This window comes from Convolutriloba macropyga, chromosome 12 (genome assembly GCF_964194025.1).
Source record: "Convolutriloba macropyga chromosome 12, txConMacr16.3, whole genome shotgun sequence".
Taxonomy (NCBI): Eukaryota; Metazoa; Xenacoelomorpha; order Acoela; family Convolutidae; genus Convolutriloba; species Convolutriloba macropyga.
Window position 1 is genome coordinate 42,266,480 of NC_134479.1, and position 18,626 is coordinate 42,285,105.

An 18,626-nucleotide genomic window follows, 5' to 3' on the forward strand; every position below is an offset into this window, starting at 1 on the left:
TCAAAGCTTTAGATTGCTTTAATTTATGGCTTTAATTTTAAAAAAAATTAGGTAATATTTTTGTTGTTTTTTTTGTTTTATTGGTTTGAGTTGATGAAAATCATCAAACAATTACCGGATCGCAGTTTTCCAAACGGTTGTGGAAAGAAATCCCCACGGGAAAAAACAACTTCATTTTAGATAGGAAATGCACCCCCACGAAAATAAACCCCCACGGAAATAAACCCCCACTTTACTATTAAAGAACTGCGCATTTAGCGCGTTTGGCCATGCCTTGCGCGCCATGGCCATGCCTCAACGGCCCGTGGGACTTGATATCAAACTATCAGAACCAAAATTCAATTTTAAAATGGGAATTTATTTCCGTGGGGGTTTATTTCCATGGGGCTTATTTTCCGTGGGGGTTTATTTCCTATCTAAAGTTGAGGTTTTTTTTCCGTGGGGGTTTATTTTCTAGACCCGATTCTAAAACGATGACAATCAGACGTTACTTTATTTTTTGAAAAAAAAAGAAAGAAACGAGAGAATCAAAAATTTTCTAGGCTCTTTTGTAAACGTGACAATTTTATGTCCCGGCTTTAAAGTGTCTCAGGAAAAAAGAGCAGATTCAAAAGTGAGTAAGGTGTCAGTTTCATGGGCTTCTTTCAAGTTTGTCTAAATTAAAAAGTCAAAAATATTTGTTTTTAGAATGATACAGTTTAACCGCATCTCATTAGAAGGAAAAAATGGGAAAATGCTAAATCTTTTTGCCAAATTAAAGGGGTATGTTTGAAGTTTTTTAATTACATTTTCAAATGTATAATACGATTAAAGTAACATTGAGAGTGGCATTCATTTAACGAAAACAGAAAAGATGAATGTAAAAAGGCGAATCAACTGAAGCGGAAGATTTCTTCATCTCTATTTCGATAACCGTAATTGATAAGACCAGAAACCGTAAAGAAAGTAAACGGACAATTCTATTCTATATATCTGAATTGTTTTCTGTTTTAGAGTTTTTCTTTATTTGTAAATCACCTTAGAACAAATTTTCAGTGAGTGTTTTAAGATTTGAATTCATATCAAACGACAAAATTATTCGGAAACCGGGATCATAAAACGATAAAGAGGCAAGAGTTCTAATTTTTTCTAAAGAAAAAAACCAAAAAGTATATCCTAAAATTCTAAACTTTCTGCAAGTTCCTGAATTCGAAAATAGTTCTATTCAGATAAAGATTCAAATTTGAATTAGATGGCACAGAATTAACAGAATTCGAGATTATCCGTTGTATAAAAAACAGAAGTTAAAATTCTTAGCACAGCATTGATACTTGATAAATATAACAACCCGAAATTATTATACTTCGTACATGTTTTTTAAAAAACTGGTTTCCATCAAGGTTTCAAAAACTGATGAAAAGAAGAATACAGTTTTTCAAAAAACGGAAAATTTTGATAAATTCTATCTTTGTTTCCTACCGTTTCAGAAAAAAATGAAAACATTTGCTTTCATGTTTGAAATCTGAGAATATTCAAATATCATAGATGCATTCAAAAATGATATCGACAAAATGAATTATAAGAACGTAACCAGTAAATTGCTAACAATAACTGCAAGCTAGCCGTACTAATGTGGATTATACATAAAAACGGATACTAAACAAAGTTGATGACGTTACTAACGCAACAGGTCATATCCAAATGAAAGGTGTAAAAATTGTGTCTTCGAGTCTTCTGTCTTAAAAGCCTTTTTCTCTTCTTTGAAAGAATCAATATTGCTTTTCTTACTTTGTTGGCCAATAACTTTTTATCAAGCTTTCATTGTATGGGAATACTGGCCCCGAGTTTATTAAGTCTACTGGCCTTCAAGTCACCCTGATGCAAGAAATAAAGTTTCAATTAAAGAATATGTCGTACTTTCTGAGATTACGGTAAGGCGTTCGGAAAGGTTAACATCAATTATAGTGGTAAAGTTTACACATTCAACTGTTTGAAACTCACTTCCAATAAATTCAATATATGAAGTCACGCACATAAAAGCATCAACATCACAATGAAACAGTGGTATTAAAGTAAAAACAAAACAACCGTTCACTTTGTGCGGTGTGAAAAAATGTAAACCAAAAAACTGACAGACGACGAAATAATTATGAAAAATGAAGTGCTCAAAGCTTTAGATTGCTTTAATTTATGGCTTTAATTTTAAAAAAAATTAGGTAATATTTTTGTTGTTTTTTTTGTTTTATTGGTTTGAGTTGATGAAAATCATCAAACAATTACCGGATCGCAGTTTTCCAAACGGTTGTGGAAAGAAATCCCCACGGGAAAAAACAACTTCATTTTAGATAGGAAATGCACCCCCACGAAAATAAACCCCCACGGAAATAAACCCCCACTTTACTATTAAAGAACTGCGCATTTAGCGCGTTTGGCCATGCCTTGCGCGCCATGGCCATGCCTCAACGGCCCGTGGGACTTGATATCAAACTATCAGAACCAAAATTCAATTTTAAAATGGGAATTTATTTCCGTGGGGGTTTATTTCCATGGGGCTTATTTTCCGTGGGGGTTTATTTCCTATCTAAAGTTGAGGTTTTTTTTCCGTGGGGGTTTATTTTCTAGACCCGATTCTAAAACGATGACAATCAGACGTTACTTTATTTTTTGAAAAAAAAAGAAAGAAACGAGAGAATCAAAAATTTTCTAGGCTCTTTTGTAAACGTGACAATTTTATGTCCCGGCTTTAAAGTGTCTCAGGAAAAAAGAGCAGATTCAAAAGTGAGTAAGGTGTCAGTTTCATGGGCTTCTTTCAAGTTTGTCTAAATTAAAAAGTCAAAAATATTTGTTTTTAGAATGATACAGTTTAACCGCATCTCATTAGAAGGAAAAAATGGGAAAATGCTAAATCTTTTTGCCAAATTAAAGGGGTATGTTTGAAGTTTTTTAATTACATTTTCAAATGTATAATACGATTAAAGTAACATTGAGAGTGGCATTCATTTAACGAAAACAGAAAAGATGAATGTAAAAAGGCGAATCAACTGAAGCGGAAGATTTCTTCATCTCTATTTCGATAACCGTTCATGTTATTAAAAATTCTGAAAAACAAATGTTTGGTGAAAATTATTTGGTTTCAATATCGCAGAGCTTCATTTTTGAAGTGCGTATCTCTGATGAACTAAAACTAATCTCTAATCTAAAATTATTAACTGCTACAGTTTCTTGGTGTTAATTCGTATTATTATTGTTGTTAATTTTTGAAACAGGAACGTAATTTTTTGAACTACAAAATTGTTCTGACTTGAGTTATTATGTTTTTGTTTAGTTATTGTTTTTCAATAAAAAAAATAGGTTCATAGGTTACTTTTATTGATAATTCTACCAAGAAGGATATAACAAATTTCTGTAAAAAAAACAATGATTTATTCGACACTTGTCCAAAGATAATCCAATAATAACCTTTTCTCGGAGACATCAAATGATTTTTTGACGACCCTGAGAGTCATATGGCGGAGCATTTTATGGTACGCTGAGCCTCAAACGGTCCGGGCCGCCTTGTTTGTTTTTACTATTATGCTCCGCATGTTCCTATTGTCCCTGATGTTGTTACTCAATGACTTTTACAATATTAAAGCGTTCGGTAAATCTCCAAGCAAAGCTGCTGTTTGCTCGGCCTGCGTCGATGTCTTTGACCCAAACATTTTATCAAACTCAATCAATCGCAAATACTTGTAACAATGCTCCGTAACATCTCAAAAAAACAGGGTTCGAGCGACCTTACAAAGCAGAAAAGTCTGATCTGAAATTATTTCTGAAGCATGAAAACTTGATTAGTTTGATCGTTAGCCTAAAATTCAAATTGAAACTTTTACAGTTTAAAGTAACAACTGGCATTAGTTTGAGTGTATAGTTTATTGTTTTAAATTTTTACCTTAATTTAATGAAATATAATATAATCTAATGTAATTTAATAAAATATCTTAATACTAACTCATTTAATATTAGAACTGACCTTCAACGCAGAAGTTTTCAACCTCACTCATCACAAATCCATCACAGCAGGGATCAGTGTCGTTTCTGAAACAACAAAAATAGTGAACAAAAACTCGCCCATCAACCTGTGCAGATATTGATCAAATGCATCCACTCAAATCCAGCATGATCAGATTTCAAACAATTAATGATCGGAATTCAGAAAAGTTTTGATCAGCAAGCTTGTCCACTTATTAAAAGCGCACTTCGCCCAGTCTTAGATTCTATTCATAATTCGAGGTGTACTACTCCAATCATGAACCTACGTACACCTCGGCCTGGGATGGCAAAACGCCAAACTGCATCCGCTTATGTATGGTCGCAACAATCTGAGGTACAAACACCTGCTATTCTTTGCTTTTTATACAGCTTCATAGTTGCAATCAGAGAGATACAGAAGAAAATTGTTTAGCCAGAGAATTTGGTTTAGCTAGAGAACAGTTACCCATAAATTTGGAATAAAACTTTTTCCTATGAGACAATAAACTTTTCTGCTCTTTGAGTATATTTTGAAGATTTTCCTTAGTGGGGTAAAAAATGTTTACTCCCTCGACAAGAAGGATTTGAGTTGATTAAGAAATATACCCAGGAGGCAATTCTTTGGGAAAATGTTGGAAAAATTGAATGATTTTTGTTGCTGCCAAGGGCTCAAAAATTTATAATCCCTTTTTTAGGTCGGACAATTTTCGTAAAACTTCAATATTGTAAAATTTGTGGTACCGATAAACAGAATTGAAATTCTTATCGCACCAATTAACTCCAAGTTAGTGTCTCTTATATCAGCAAGCTCTCCAATTGACGTCGAAGATTTTTTTAGGGAAACAAGTCAATTTTGCTCTCAGAAGCGTACGGTGATCCCCGATAACTTTTCACTTCAAAACGCTTTCCTTTGTAATTTCTTAGATATTTGTCAAAAATGTGAATTTTACGCAAAATGTTATAAAATTGCAAGAGGACAGTAAATTTGCAAGACTTCAAAACTGCTGTTTTTTACTTTAACTAATACCCTGAGAGCAACAAACCCTCACATTTGGAAACACTTATTGACAAAAAAGACAGCGCAAAGTCATCAATTCACCGGTTTATTTCGTGATTCTCAAAAACAGCAAATATAGATCTTTGAAATAATGTACTGTAGTGAAGTGAGTGCAGAACCACGATTTTGCTATCTATAACTTATAATTGGTCTCATTCCACCTTACAAAAAATAATGATTTCTTTAGAACTAAATTCCTTTGATTTTCGTAACAGAGAGGAGATTCAAACTGTTTTTCTCAAAGGGAAGTCATATTTCAATCTGAAAGTGTGTTGCTGTAATCAGGCATCAAGTTTTAAAGTATTAAAATTATCATTTTAAAAAGTTATAAAAAGATGAGCAGATCATTTTTAAGAAATTGAATGTTTTCACTTTCATAAGAGAACCAAAAGAAAGAATATTTGCTCTGATTAAAACTTGGTGCCATGAACAGTTTAATTTATATATGATTAATTGATGACCAAATTGAACTTTGGGAGTTTTACCAAAATGCAATCAAATTTAGAAATGGAGAATAAGTAAAAATCAAGAACTAAGATAATGTGACGCAGAGCATAACTTTCCCTGAAACAATTGGCTGAAAAATGCCAACACACTTTCAGGATGCGAAAGCTTAGAGGTCAAAAATAGGAAAACAAAACCTTAATTTCATAAAATATATTGTATCTAACTAATCTAAATTTGACCAAAAACTTCTTAAAAAATCCATTTTTTCCTATTTTTAATTCAATCTCTCCTAAGAGAATTTCAAGCATCCAAAACAAAAGTTGAGAAATTTCTATGAAAATAAGTTGGAACCTACTAATGGTCTGAGGTTGATGAAATGTAGAATACCACCGTTTGAGCAAAAATCACAAAAACTTTTCTAGGATAAAATCAATTATATCAACATGTATCAGTTGTTTTCAATAAGAAAACAACAGCAGCATTGACAACAACTGCCCAAAAAATATCGGAGAAACAATATGTGCAGATTGATCAAATTAAACTGCTACAACATATAGAAAACAAAAATTATAAATGGGATCAAACACGATAAATTTATGGGGCTATCGGTTACAAAATTTTAAATGCTGGTTTTTTCAATCAGATTAGAAGGCATTTGAAACCTTCAGTCTAGTTGATTTTCTCAGACAATTCCTTAGTTTCTAAGTCTTTTGAAAATGAGTAACGATTTAGTTTACACTTTCAAAGATGATTTTTTCAAAACCAATTCGACATTACTCCAATAAAATAACTAATGAAAATTGTTAGGGCAGACTAAAACCAGTTAGAGCAAAGTAACTATTCAGGATCATAGGAAATGGAAAAAATACCCGGTTTTTCTTTCGATAAACCTCAAAATTTAGCTGAGTCTCTTTCTTTGTCTCCTTGGCATTCTTTTTCTTCTTCATGAAAAGATAGACAAAATACCCACTGTGCAGATTTTAAACTTTGGCAAATTTTTTTAAAGAAAGTTTAAACAATCGATGAGGCTTAATAAGAAAACAATGTGCATTTTTCTTCGGATAATGGTATCAGGCTGAACGTTAACACAGATTTAAAATTTTGGTTGTTTTGATTTGTTTGTTTTCATCTCAACGCCAAGTTAAGACATTGTTGTTGCTTCGTTTACAGAATTTTTCAACCCAATGCAAAAAAAACTTTCAAAAAAACATTTTGGAGCAGGTTTAATAAAATGTTTTTGTGTCTCCATTTCAAAATAACCAACTTTATAATAATAATATTCTAATAAAATTTGCAGAACTTAATAGCAAATTTCAAGGAAGGTAGTTTTTAACTTTTGGTTTCAACGCGAACTCTGATGAACAAACGTCCTTTTTACGCTGGAGAAAAATTATTCACTGTTTTGGAAAAATGAAATAATGACAAGCTTAATAGCTGCTGAACTAGTAATGAGCTGACGTCTTATATCAAAGTTCATATTACAAAAAATTTCCCTTAAATTTCGAAAAAGTTATGACGCTGACAGCAATGTTTACATAAATAACAACCGCAACATTTTGAAAGATCAACACGGAGATCAATTGTCCTTTGAGTGGTGTCTCTAGAGCAAACAACTGATATTAGTTGAACATTAGGATTAATAGATACAGATCAACAATCAAACCCGAAAGATACAGATAAACAGCAAAAAATGTAGTTATATCTTTTGTACACAACTTCCACCTCTTTTTTTCAAAAAAAGAAAAAGAGGACAAAAAATGAAAAAAAAATGGAGGCCTAAGAGCTTTTAAGTGATGTGGTATAACATATACGTCAAAAATTAGTGAGTCATTGACTTGACAACCACAACAAGCTTAAAAGGTGCTCGATATGACATATACACAAATCTCAAATTTCGTTAGAGAAAAACTTTCAAGCCCAAAACTTCGCATCTTATTGATGAAAAAATTGTTTCTGCATGAGTAGTCTTTATTGGAATTTGAATGAAAAGTAATTAAAAAATTCTGTTTATCTTTGCTGCGCTCATCAAACCTGTTGATTTCTTGCAAAATTATTTGCTCATTAAAACATTAGTGATTTTTTTAAATGTAGTTCTGTTAATTTGAAAGCAAATTAGTTGTCACGCCACTTTGTTTAGATAGATCTTTATGTGGAATGATGGCCGGAACCTTCTAGTCTTACATAAAACTCAATGTTAATGGTTTTATTGACAATAGGTTGTCAAAAAGATCTGAAAAATTTCTATCTTCCTGTTATCTTCTTTTTCGTTATATTTCCTCTTTCTGCATTGTTTCATTGAACTACTTATTTTATATCAATATCGTTCATACCCATGCCCGGCTATTTTATATGAGACAGTTTTTAAAAACAAAACTGTCCAATGAGGGTCGCTAGGCATAAAAAATAAAATTTTCTTCTCAACTGAAGTATTCTAGATAAGATAAAATACAGGGAACTCAAAAAAGCATGAAATTCGTCAATGATTAAACTACCGCCAAAAAACCTGAGAGTCACTCTTTCGCGAAACCATCTGATTGGACCATCTTGTTTTTAAAAACAAAACTGTCCAATGAGGGTCGCTAGGCATAAAAAATCAATTTTTCTTCTCGACTGAATCATTCTAGTTAAGATAATTTTCATATAACTAAGACAAAGAAAAGTCACGAAAAACCGCTCGGAAACTCTAATAACCATCGCTTGGTCAATTCCTTTTATTATCATCATCACCCGAACAATATTGGTTCCAATGGTCACAAACCAACTGTGCCATATTTCAAAAGTTTTTTTCGAAGTTTCCACTGACTACAACCCAAAAGGAAAACTCACAATATTTGACAAAATTTAATTATTAAACCGTATAACTCACATGTGACAAAAAACACAAATGTTTTTGGTTTTCATCTCTTGGTGATCTCTAGCTGGTGTTCTTGTTCAACTGATTTTTTAAAACTAATTAAGCCTAAATGAATTTTGCTGTGAAAGCTTCAATACGTCATCTACAATTAGACAACGAACATAAAACCGGTCAAATCTAATCTCGAGTGGCGTCCTGGTTTCAAAACTTCAAAAAGCTTAGTCTGCTTCAAAAAGCAGACTAAGACTTATTAAATATTATCACTTTCGCATTGATTTTATGACTTTTGAAGAGAACAAATAAAAAACAGCGTGCGGAAAAATATTCCTATAGAAATCAGTATTTTTTCATACGCTTATTCACACAAAAATCATGTAATTATTCCTCAGACGGGAAAAATTAGAGTGTGTGTTCAATTAATATTTTTTAAAAATATTTGCTGACTTACCCAAAACAAGTAGCTTGTACATGTGGTAACAGAATGAGCGTCGTAATTAACAAGGTTATCAATAAGCAAGTCAAGCTGTCTTTCAAATTAAGTTCTGAAGCTTTCATTTTTAGGTTTTCAAGCGATCACTTTTATTAAGGAATGGATTGAATTATTATAATCATTGTTATATTGAATCAGAAACAAGATTGCGTCGCTTTAAAATGCATTAGGTAAAATGGGGCCCAAATTGGATCATAACAATTAATGTTTCTAAATGTTGCAATATTCAGCACACGACCGCAAATTTTGTTTATTTTCGACCTATTTTCGAAAACAAAACCTACAAGAACAATTGATTGAATGAGTGAGTATACTTAAACAGAAAGGGGGTATGATCTGATCTTAAAACGATATTGAGGTTTGAACTAATCGAAAGGATAGAGCGAAAGCACAAACTTTGATCTTTAAACATGCTTAAACCACAAACTACTTTCAATGTTAGCAGTAATTAAACAGAATGTTATTAATATTGAATATTAATCAAATGTTTTGTTGTTTATCAACTTGTTTTCTTTTTATGAGATGAACCATTGTGATTTCCGATGTGTTGTTGATCGTAGCACCCCCGAACAAAGTTCACTCCAGCTAATAACTCCAGGCTAGCTGGAAAATCAATTACATTATAAAACAATAAAGATCAGTTTAGATTTCATGGCATTAAATTTTGCGATAGATTTCGAATTGAAGTTTAGTTGCATTTTTGTAAAAAAAAAATACGTAGGCGAGTAGCTTGATGAGGTCATTCATAATTTCTCGGCATTGATTGAAATTTAAAAACCTAATCGTTACGGTTCTCAAAGCATAATTACCAAAAAAATTGATTGCCTGAAATACAAAACAGTAAATCAACTAATATAACTAACTAAATAATGAAATTTTTCTCGTATTACCTAAACCTATAACTTGCTTTGAGATTCATAAAAAGTTGAAAAAATTGGTGCTCTAAGGAAAAAAATAGACCATTTCCGCTAGCGCCTAATATGGGGGGAGCCTAATTTACTGCGGGGGGGGGGGGGGGGGGTAGGGTAGCGGAAAAGATCCAAAATTATTATGTTGCACCGTCATGTCGAATTTATTGCAACATTTATACATTATCAACTGTCAGTTAATAATGAATTAATAACTACTGAATAACTATTGCAGATGTAACTAATGAAAATTATAACTATAGAAAGTTATTAGTAATGTGTCAAATATATGTTAAGATAAAACAGCTCTTTCAACAATAGTTCAACTTACTGCTGATTTCTAATAGAGTTTCGAATCAAATATTAGACCTTAAAGAGAGTTTGAAACCAGCATAGATTCATCTTTTCAAACAGCCATACAAAGCTTGAATTGGTTAAAGTAGGTTTCAAATAGAGGTCAATTTGTATAATCTCGTTATTGCTTTATTAGAATTGGGTTTGTCATACTTATTCCACGTCTAAATTTGGATTAAAGATTTTATGAAAAATTGAATATTTCATATATTGATGGCTTGGGTTAATTTGAGTTTGCATAATAAGTTCTCGCACCACTTTTCTACAATACCATTACTCAAACAGTAGAGCCAACAATTTCGAAAAACTTTTTTATATTCAATTTTCTTAAAAATTAAAGTCGATTACCACAAACTGTCGTTAAAAGATGGTATACGGAAAAGTGAAATAACAAGGAGTGTCTGTATTGTTTGTTTCCATATTATGGTTTGACCGGGCTCATCCACATTTTTCAACCTAATTTTCTGCCAAATGAAGAAGAGCCGGGACAACTTCCAATATTTAAAAACCATGCTAACATACTTGATGTGAGAATAATAAATTTCCTATAAACTCAAACTACTACATGAATCAATTAATGCCGTTTAATGAGAAAAACCATTAACTGCTGTTACGACTAAAATCTATTTGTTTAAAAGCATGAAAAAACAGAAGCAAAATATCATCAGATAAAACCCAAGCTAATTAAATTAAATGTCCATTCACTAGAGAACAAATGAGACCCTACCTGGGCCGAAGTGTCAACGCTGAAAAACGCAAAATTATGTAAGACATAAATTCTTACATAAATTCAACGCATTCAACGGCAAATCTTCCATTTTTGCGTTGAATATAGCGTAGATCTTACATATTTTGCGTTGAATTCAGCGTAGATCTTACATATTTTGCGTTAAATTTAGCGTAGATCTTTCATCAATTAAAAGCACTCAACGGAAAATCTTCCATATTTTGCGTTGAATTTAGCGTAGATCTTACATATTTTGCGTTGAACTTAGCGTAGATATTACATATTTTGCGTTAATTTTAGCGTAGATCTTTCATCAATTAAACGCATTCAACGGCAAATCTTCCATTTTTTGCCTTGACTTTAGCGTAGATCTTACATACTTTGCGTTGAATTTAGCGTAGATATTACATATTTTGCATTGAATTTGGCGTGGATCTTACATAAGTTCAACGCATTCAACGCCAATCTTACATATTTTGCGTTGAATTTAGCGTAGATCTACTTATTTTCCGTTGAATTTAGCGTAGATTTTAAATAAATTCAACGTATTCAACGCCAATCTTACATATTTTGCGTTAAATTTACCGTAGATCTTAAATATTTTGCGTTGAATCTAGCGCAGATCTTAAAAATTTGGCGTGGAGTCTAGCGTTGACCTTACCTAATTTTGTTTTCTAATATTTCGTGGGGGGGGGGGCGTGGGGGAGGGGGCGTAGGTTGGGGGGTACGCCTGGGTGGGTTACAAGGGGGGTGCGTGGGGGTGAGGGTACTTCGGGGGTGGGGGGGTGTTTGTTGTACGTGGGGGCACGGGGGGGGGTACGTGTGTGTGCGAGGGGGGCTGGGTACGAGTGGTGTACGTGATGGGGTCGTTGGGTACGTGATTTTACAGTCCGATTTGTAAAAAGTGTGGCTCCTAAGAAAAGTAAGGTTCTGTGGCACAGTGGTAGAGGAAGCAACAAGCAAGTAGGCGGTTAGTGGTTCGAGTCCCATACCCAGAGTTCTACGCAATGATTTGATGTTAAATCAATGTTAAAATCAACTCAAAATATGTAATATCTACGCGAAAGTCAACGCAAAATATGTAATATCTACGCTAAATTCAACGGATTCAACGCAAATGTATTTCAGAAAATTGCGGTGTTTCCGACTTTTCAACGCTAGCTGCTGATCCTACATAAATTTGGCAAAGTTACTCGGCCCGGGAAGGCAAAAAATTGACAAAAAGAGAACACAAAAGCTAATTTCAAAAAAACAATCAATAACTAGAGCTCATTAGGAAGCCATTAAGAGCCATGATTAGTAAAACCAAGTCAAACGTCTACAAGAAATGACAAGTAGAGCAAAATTTAAACATTCACAAACAATCAGTTTGACAAAACACACAGTGTTAAACCAATTAAAAAAAACTTAAGTCTTTAACTAAAAAGATTACAAATTTTCACTTTAGCCCTATTTGAACATCGCTGTGACTTATTATTGAATTAACCACGTGAAAGGACATCAAAAAGAACCACAAACATTTACAATTATCAAACAAAGAACCTTACTCAAAAAATTTTTCTTTTCTTTGGTACTCTAAGACTGACGGGCTTTCTGACAATGCTGATTTATTTTTTCTACGATGAACATACTGCTCTGTCAAAAGTGACAGAATTCAAGACTAGTTGAGCATATAGTTCCTCCATCCCGCAAAGATGGCGTTCCAACAATTATTGAGTGCAGTTTTTTAATCGGTTGCAACTGATTATACTTCCATCAAGACTTTGACGAGTGATTTTTTAACAAAATTAAGTAATTGCTCTGACATAATACAACTTAAATGTTTCTTAACTTTGGATAAGTGACTCAACATGCTATCGTGTTATGACTGCATGTTATATATAACTACATGTTATCTTGTTATCTCTAAAGAGGTACCTCACAGCTAGAACACTTTCATTTGTTCATTTTTACTGTTCAACGCTTTGAATACTCGGATTAAAAAATGTCAAAGTAGTTGCTGAGGTCCCAGGGATCCCGTGGTTTCCAGAGATTGGTGGGGAAAATGTCGAAATGGATATCTATATCTACAGATTGCAGACGCTTCTAACTTGCAGGCCTGCCAATAAATTTCAATTATCTAGCTCAAGTGTTCCAATTTGTTCAATACGAGGTTTGGTTAAGATGGTATTTGTCCGTAAATTTTGAATGTTAAAAGTGAAACATTAATCTTTTGTAGTAGCTGAGGCAAATTTGTGATCTGTGGGTGAGACCTGAAAGAAATTCCAGACATTTAAAAAACCAAGAATCAGTGTCAAAGAAGGACGTCAATTGTGTTGCATATAATGAACAGATAATGCGAGAATTCAGTGTTCTAATAGCCCAATTACAAAATACAGAAAACCATACAGCACAGCTCAAATTTCCCTGAAGCTATGGAGCCAAAAGGAATCAATAATGTAGCGAAAAATCTTCAATGTCAAGATAGAGCTAGTAAATTCAGGCGGGACACCTGCGAAAACTTTCTTCCTGTTCAGTCCAAAAATTGTGTTTCTCCGATATTAATAAGAAGTTAAAGGGACTGATCGAAACCGACGGCCATCTAGAGAGAGTTACACTGACGGAGTGGTCAAACAATGCAGAAAATGTAGATAGAATTAAATGGTCCAGCAACCACAAACAGTCATATGCACTGGTAGGAAATGTTATCACTTCGGCTCACACAACTGCTTCAAAAAGATGTGTGCTCAGAATCAAAACGAAACGAACTCAAACAAAAACGTAAAACTTTCTGCGAAAAATGAAAGAAAAAAAACAAAAAAATAACGTCGTGAATCACTGACCAATAATTGAACAAATAAGGCGAGAACTAAATACTCAAATATCCAAATTAGAAGTGAAGAAAACCATACAGCACAGTTGAAGCAGCCTTAAAATTATGAAACTAAAACCAAAAAAAGGACTTAATAAAAAAGCGATACATCTTCAAACTCAAGATAGAGTTCAAGAAGATCTTGAGTGATGGACACCTTCAAAAAATATTTTCCTGTTCAGACCAAAATTTTGTTTCTCCGATATTATTAGAAGTTAAAGGGACTCATCAAAACAACAGAACTGGATTCAATTGTCGCAAGTAAATCAATCACAAAAAGTACCCAACATGAGGTAACTCCTATCGCACCACAAAAGTGGTATGTTTTGCAGCAACTAATTGGCACTAGGCTTACAGATAAGCTAAACATTTTCTTGAAAGGCGCCTACATTTTAATTTCAATACTGTAAGTGGCGACTTGATTGGCACGCATCTATTCAGATCATGTTTCTACTAACAAACTTATATGCCAGCCGAGTTCCACAAAGCAAAATATTATACCCTTATTACGCTCGAGAACAAGTACTATTTTCTAGATGAATTCAACAGTCAGGAAAGCAAAACGCAACATCAATCAAGATTCTTTTATAAATTGTTGTGGTACAATAGTACATTTTTAGTTTGAGTTCATTAATTTGGTGTAACCAATTTAGTTCAATTTCTGTTTATTTTAATTTAGTTCAATTTCCCTATTTTAATTTGTTCATTTATTCAGTTTAATTTTGAAGATCAAATCCTATGATTTCATACTTGTTAATTTGTTTATATCCTATGCATGATCTTTTGTCTGTTCACCTTGTCTCGTGATTGTAAGTTGCCGCAATTTAGTAATGTTATCTTGTGAACAAATTGAGAAGCAGTTTTGTTAATCTTGCCTACTTTCATTCTTCTCAATTTCGTAATCCAAAATAGTTGACTCTCTCTCTTAACTAGATTTCAATTCGCCAAAGTCTAAATTCAGACGCATCTAAAATTTGGTATCTTTCGCTAAGCGAAATACCCGATAACTAGTCGAACGTGATTTCGCTCCGCCAAATCAGCCTAAATTTCGTAACTCAAATAGTCAATATTTGAATAACAAAATAAAGCCTGAATTCGCTCCGCCAATTCACTCTTAAATTGGCCGAAGTAAAGAACGCTAATTGGCGCTATGAAACAATTCAAATCTACAGATTGCAAATCTGTATGACATGGCGCAGTCAGCTCGAGAATCGAGAAAAACACCGCTGTCGATAGAGCCATTTTGGGAACGACCAACCTCAGACCCACCAATCAGATGGGAGAAATGGAGAATTCAATTAAAACTAGCGATTCTCGCTCGCGAGAACATAACTATAGACACATTGCTTCAACCCAAACCATCGACAGTTCGCCTGCCAGTGGAACCGAAGTACGAAATGCCGATTGACGACACAACCGAGGAAGCAGAAAGAGAACGTAGAGTAAGAAACAACCAGCTGAAGCTACAATGGGAACTAAAGTGTCAAAAAATAACCGAAGCGGGAATACTATGTGGGGAGCGTCCTTAGAATTTGTGTGATCAGAAATGCGTGTCTCTGTTGTACCTAAGTATTGGTACTGAAGGAAGACGACTGTTAACACAAAAATTCCCGCACGACAACATTTACGATTTGACTACCCTAAAACTCTGGGAAATGATGGAGATTGCCTTTATCCGCCCAAGAAACATCACATTCGAACGATTTGTGTTCTTCCCTCGGAAGCAAAAGAAGGGCGAAACCGTAGAGCAATTCTACAGCATCTTAAAAGAACTGGCTGAAAATTGTGACTTTGAAAACCGTGAAGAAGCCATCATCAGGGACATTTTCATCACTAACATGCTAGACGATGACATTCAGCGGGAACTTCTAAGGGACACAGTTGAACCAGAGAGGGCACTCAGCATTGCAGTAAACATGGAAATGGGTAATCAGAATCAGCAAAGAGTTTCATCTAATAACGGAGCAACTGGCAGTACGGTAAACACAGTACACCAATTCAATCGATTTCGCGGCGCGGGAGTACGAGGACCTCAATCAAGCAGAACAGTCACAAACCGTGCATCCATTGGACAATGCCGTGGTTGTGGTCAAGTCTGGACACCTACACATCGTCAGGTTTGCCCCGCAATGGGTAAGAAATGTAATCACTGTGGTTTGCAAAACCATTTCGCTAAAGTTTGTCGTCGAAGACTTAATTCTACAAGAAACACTCAACAAACTAATCGCATTAACAATATAGATACGGCAGAAACATCTAATCAAAATTCTAGCTAGGAAAGTCTAAACGTCAATTATATCAATTATAATGCGCAAATCAATTCAAACTATGATTCTTCGGATGATAATTACGTTGCCACTGTTGAAAATACGAGTTCCCCAAATTTGACACTGAAAAATTTAACATTAACAATTGGAAACACAAACTGTGATTTACTTCTAGGCTCTGGTAGTGGTTGTACCATTATTAATATGTCACTCGCAAGAGAAATAATGTTCAATTGTGCTCAATCACAATGGTCGGAGAAAAGACCATTGGAATTGAAGTCATTTTCGAATGATATCGTCCAACCTCTTGGCACTTTGAAAACGCCGGTAAAATGCAATGATTGGAGTATACAGAAGGCAAAAATAACAGTTGTATCCGATGGATTTAGACCAATATTAGGACGGGACCTTTTTGACCAGTTAGGTATTACAATTTCTCAAAAGCCTTGCCCGCAATCTGAAGTTAATAATATAGATCCACCTTGTGCAATCAAGAAATCAATGGCAAAGGAATTTCCTGATTTGATCTCCCGAATTGGGAAATCAAAAAACCACACGATCAATTCAAAATTTCACAAAAATTATCGAGTAATACATCAAAAAGGACGAAAAGTACCCATTCACCTCCAACCGAAAGTGAAAATTGAATTAGAAAAACTGTTAAACGAAGGACATATCGAAAAGTTAAACAACTGTTCAGATCAATTTTTCATATCTCCGATTGTCATTACGGTAAAAAAAGACAAGTCAATCAAAATAGCACTTGATTCAAAAATCCTTAACAAAGCTATTCATAAAAACAAGTATCAAATGCCTAATATCGATTCGCTAATTCAAACGATTTCACAAACACTGTCAACGGCGCCGCAGGAGACCGCTTATTTCACAACTCTTGATTTGCAATACGCTTATAGTCAATTAAAGCTACACAGTGATACGGCCCGCCATTGTAACTTCAACATAGTCAGTGGTGATATGACTGGCACATATCGATTTAAAACTGGATTTTACGGGCTGACGGACATGCCGGCGGAGTTCCAAAAAGCTATTGATTGTACTCTTGCCGGTTTAGAAAATACTTTCTGTTTCCTAGATGACATTTTGATCGTTAGTAGAGTTGGAATCGAAAAACATCTCCACTTAGTACGAAAATGTTTAATAAAACTGGATCAGGAAAACTTACGCATAAATCTGGCAAAAGGTCATTTCGCAAAAGAGACGATTGAATGGCTCGGTCATAATATTACACAATCTGGTGTAACCCCACTTTCAAGTAAAACAGATGCAATTGGAAAATTATCGGCACCTACTAATCTTAAAAAACTTCGCTCTTTTATGGGATCTGTACACCATCTTGGAAAATTTATTCCGAATTTGTCACAATTATGTTACCCCCTCCGACCATTGCTTAAGAAAAATTCGAAATTTCTCTGGACGGAAGAGCACGATAAACAGTTTTCTTTAAAAAAGAACAAATTACGGAAACCACTGAAAATAAACATTTCAACCCGGATTTAGAAACGCGAATTAAATGTGACGCCTCGCGTAAAGGATTGGGATGTGCATTGGAACAACGAACACCTAATGGGTGGCATACTGTAGCATTCGCGTCGCGATTTTTGAACTCTGTTGAAGACAGATATAGCATAAACGAACTTGAACTTCTGGGTGTTGTTTGGTCAGTGGAACACTTTAAGTATTATTTATACGGCAAACCCTTTACTGTGATAACTGATCATAGAGCCGTTCTCTCTATTATGAGAGAAAACAGATCCAGAAATCATATAATAGTAGACTGACACGATGGGTAGATCGTTTACTACCATTTGAATTCTCGATTGATCACCTTCCGGGCACAAAAATGGGATTAGTGGATTATATATCTCGCGACCCGCATCAACAAGCTGCTAATATATCCACATACGACGAGCAATTTATTGTAGCTAAATTGGATATGATTAAACGTAGCGCGAAACGCTCCTTATTAAATGCTGAAAATTACGTCGATTTCGCAGCGCGTAATCAATCTACAAATTGCGTCGTAAATAATCCAAATTCCACTAATAACTTATGTAGTGACTTCGCACCGCGAAATCCAGAACATTCTACAAGCACGCAAATTGACGACTCAATTAGCGAATTAACGATAAATAATTTAAATTCCATCCCCAAAATCGAGACAACTAACATTTCTCGCTCGCTTTTTGCCTTAAACCGACCCACCGAACAGTCACACTCTAATTTGAATCACTTTCAACGCATCGCAACAAAATTCAAGAACGTCTACATGATGTCTCAATCACCTTCTGACGACGACACGCTGATGACTGTTAAACAATCGACCCCTTCGAGAGTCAGATTTGCAGAGGCGGGGCCTTCTACTGTTCAAGCTGCACCTGTGACCCCCATTACACCTACTACAGATACAACAGCCACTTCGCCTTCAGTAGACGATTTGTACATGGATTCCTTCAACTTCGCGCTCTCAAAGATCTTCTCAAGTTCTCTCATGGCCAGCCTGACAACCAAGGACGCGATCTTGAAAGAGATTCGCGACTGCATTTTGACGGACAATGAAGATAGATGTAGACAAATTTCACCCTACATTCATTCCTTCTGGAAGGACTTACACGTGAAGAATGGGTGTGTCTGCATAGACGACAGAATTGCACTCCCACATG

The 18,626-nt window shown here is 34.5% G+C and overlaps 1 protein-coding gene across 2 annotated transcripts in view; it reads right to left on the minus strand.

The window, feature by feature from the left end:
- The window catches only part of LOC142350905 (uncharacterized), a 57,014-nt gene extending 46,876 nt beyond the window's left edge, over positions 1–10,138 (minus strand). The window contains exons 1-3 of one of the 2 annotated variants that reach the window (XM_075402912.1): positions 9,929–10,138; positions 8,797–9,048; positions 3,992–4,056 (exon numbers count right to left, since the gene is read on the minus strand). In XM_075402912.1, coding sequence (XP_075259027.1) covers positions 3,992–4,056; positions 8,797–8,903 — 172 coding nt within the window. In that variant the 5' untranslated portion in view covers positions 8,904–9,048; positions 9,929–10,138. Of the gene's footprint in view, positions 1–3,991; positions 4,057–8,796; positions 9,208–9,928 lie in introns of those variants that run through there. The other variant, XM_075402911.1, reaches the window with a different exon arrangement.
- Between the last annotated feature and the right edge of the window lie 8,488 nt (positions 10,139–18,626).